This window comes from Eimeria mitis, genomic scaffold, assembly GCF_000499745.2.
Source record: "Eimeria mitis Houghton genomic scaffold, Emh_scaff5256, whole genome shotgun sequence".
Taxonomy (NCBI): Eukaryota; Apicomplexa; class Conoidasida; order Eucoccidiorida; family Eimeriidae; genus Eimeria; species Eimeria mitis.
The window spans coordinates 540-3,469 of NW_013573540.1; the positions used below are offsets into that span (position 1 = coordinate 540).

The 2,930-nt window shown below is 61.7% G+C and overlaps 1 protein-coding gene across 1 annotated transcript in view; it reads right to left on the bottom strand.

Annotated features, from left to right (window-relative positions):
- EMH_0080850 (uncharacterized protein) overlaps positions 1–2,713 on the bottom strand; it is a gene marked incomplete at both ends in the record, with an annotated part of 3,096 nt that extends 383 nt beyond the window's left edge. The window contains 5 exon segments of the mRNA XM_013500309.1: positions 1–846; positions 1,080–1,348; positions 1,428–1,457; positions 1,461–2,677; positions 2,681–2,713. Of these exon segments, the coding sequence (XP_013355763.1) occupies positions 1–846; positions 1,080–1,348; positions 1,428–1,457; positions 1,461–2,677; positions 2,681–2,713 (2,395 nt within the window).
- Between the last annotated feature and the right edge of the window lie 217 nt (positions 2,714–2,930).

Sequence of the window (2,930 nt, forward strand, 5' to 3'; positions counted from 1 at the left end):
CGCTGTCACTGCTGCTGCTGCTGCTGCTGCTGCTGCCTGTGTTGCTGCTGCTGCTGCTGCTGCTGTTGTCAGTTGTATTGAGCTTGCTGCTGCGTCTCCTCCGCCCGTGTCTGTGTCTCCTCTGGGCTCTCTCTGCAGCCTTGAGGACCGCGGGAGAGAAGAGAAGAGACAGCAGGCGTGCTGCTGCAGTGCCTGGTTGCTGCTGCTGCAGCAGCTGCTGCAGCAGCCTGAGCGAGAGAGGGGGCCTCAGTGCTGCTGCTACTTCGTCGACCAGCAGCAGATGTGAGTGTGGCAGCAGCACCGGCTGCAGCAGCGGCAGCAGCAACGCGTATGTCTGGACGGGTCCCCAGCTCTGCTGCAGCGCAGCAAGAAGCTGCAGCAGCACAGCTCGCAGCAGCAGCGACGGCAGCAGCAGCAGCGGCACCACTCGCTTCGATAGTAAGGTGTATGTTGCCTGAGAGGAGACAGAAAGGAGACGATCCCTGGCTAGCTGCGTCAGTGCAGCAGCAGCAGCAGCAACAACCTCCTCCTGCTGATCCCGCAGACACTGCTCGCAGCAGGGAACGATGCAGCTTGCTGCTGTCTGCTGCAGCGCGAGGGCCCCGAGGCCCCCCAGACACCTCACCACAGCTGCGCGTACACCTGAGCATGAGTCGTTCAGCTGCACTATCAGATACGGCAGCAGCAACGCATGCGTTTGCTGCTGCCCCAGCACAGCAGCAAGAACAGGCAGACCCCGCAGCAGCGCCAGCCGCTGCTCTATCGGGCGACACGTCAGCTGCTGCTGCAGCGTCGGCAGCACTGCTGCATGCAGCTTGCTTATTGCTTCTCCCAGCTGCTGCTCCGCTCGCTCAGACAATAACACCCCACACGATATACCTGCTGCTGCAGCAGNGCTGCTGCAGCAGGTGGTGATGCAGCAGGTCCTGCTGCAGTACAAGCAGCAGGAGGGGCAGCAGCAGCTGCTGTTGCTGCATCTGCTGCAGCAGCTGCTGCGTCTGCTGGTGGTGTATTTGCTGGGGAGACAGCCGAAGGAGACACTTCTGCTGCTGTCTCTGCATGCGCCTCCTCCCCCTCACGACCAGCGGTGGGGGCTACGCTGCTGCTGCTGCTGTTGCTGCTGCTGCTGTTGTTGCTGCTGCTGCTGCTGTTGCTGCTGCTGCTGTTGCTGCTGCTGTTGCTGCTGCATTGATTCTCTCCCACAGGGGCAACAGCAGCAGGAGCTGCTGCTGCAGGTGCCGCTGCAGCTGCAGCAGCAACATCCGGCTGCTGCGTGCTGTCCTCAAGGGGGGGTCTCTGCTGCTGCGCTGCAGCATCTGTCTCTGCCGTCGATGGAGACACCAGGAAGCTGGAGGGTGTTGCAGCAGCGTTCTCGCTGCTGCTGCTGCTGCTGCTGCTGCTGTTGTTGCTGCTGCTGCTGCTGTTACTTGTACTGCTGCTGCTGCTGCTGCTGCTGCTGNCTGCTGCTGCTGCTGCTGCTGCTGCTGGCTGTTGGAGCTGCAGCAACTCTTGCTGCCACGGGAGGCGGCGAGGCTGTTTCTGGGCGAGTAGAAGCAGACCGTTCGCGTTGCTGCTGCTGCTGCTGCTGCTGCTGCTTGTACTGCTGCTGCTCCTGCTGCTGCTGCTGCTGCTCCTGCTGCTGCTGTTGCTGCTGCTGCTGCTGCTGCTGCTGTTCTCTCTGAAGCGCCAAGAGGGCCTGAGCATGCAGACAAGCCTTCACCGCCAGCAGCATCAGCGGCAGCAGCTCAGCAACAGCAACACGCACAGCAGCATCAGGATCAGCAGCACTAAGACGATGGATAGCAGGAAGAATAAAACCACAAAACAATGCTGCTGCATCTGCATCCGATGTACCCTCTGCTGCTGCTGCCTGCTGCTGCTGCTGCTGCTGCTGCTGCTGCTGCTGCTTTGACAGCGGCAGCGCTGCTCCCTTTCCCGTGCGGCGGAGAGAAGCTCCAGCCTTGGTTGCTGCTGCTGCTGCAGCAGCAGCAGCAGGTCCCTGGCCGCTGCTGCTGCTGCTGTTGCTGCTGCTGCTGCTGTTGCAGGCGGTGCCGCAGATGCTGCAGAGAGCACTCTGGGTGCTGCTGTGCGGGCAGAGGGCCGCGTGCTGCAGCGCCGCATGCAGCTGCAGCAGCGCAGCAGCAAGAGCTTTGACAGCAGCAACACGAACAGTGGGGAACGGATCCCCCAGATGATGAGTAAGAAAAGGCAGCAGAGACTGCAGCAGCACCTCTGCTGTTGCTGCGCGAGAGAGAAACCCCAGCATCGACACCCCGCATGCACGCACGCGGGCGCTGCTGGTTTGCTGCAGTGCCAGCCCCAAAACTTCAGATATAATGATGCTGCTGCTGCTGCGGAGACACCCCGGGCATGCAGCAGCAGCAACATTCTCCGATGCTGCTGCTGCTGCTGCTGCTGTCTCCTTTCTTGCTGCTGCTGAACGCACCACAAAAGGCACACCCACGTCCCGGCTTGCTGCTGCTGCTGCTTCTGCTGCTGCAGCAGAACAAAACAAATCCAGCGGCAGCTCAGGGGGACCTAGAAGGCCCCCTACACACTCCCAAGACGGATACACCGGGCTGCTGCTGCTGTTGCTGCTGCTGCTGCTGTTGCTGCTGCTGCTGCTGCTGCTGAGCCCGTGCCCCTCAGCGCCAGCAGCAGCAGCAGCAGCAGCAGCAGNTGTGCTGCCCGCGCGGCCTGAAGAGGTCGTCATAGAGACGTGTCTTCGCCCCCTCCATCTCCTCCAGCACCGCTACCGCCGGCTGCAGCAAACCACAAACACGCAGCAGCAGCAGCAGCAGCAGCAGCAGCAGCAGCAGCGGGGACGAAATTCTCTCGGCAGGAGACAGGGGACAGCCGCTCAGCTATCTGTTTAGCTAGTTCTTGAGCTAGCTGTCCAGCTAGCTGTGTAGCTTGTCAGCTAGCTACTT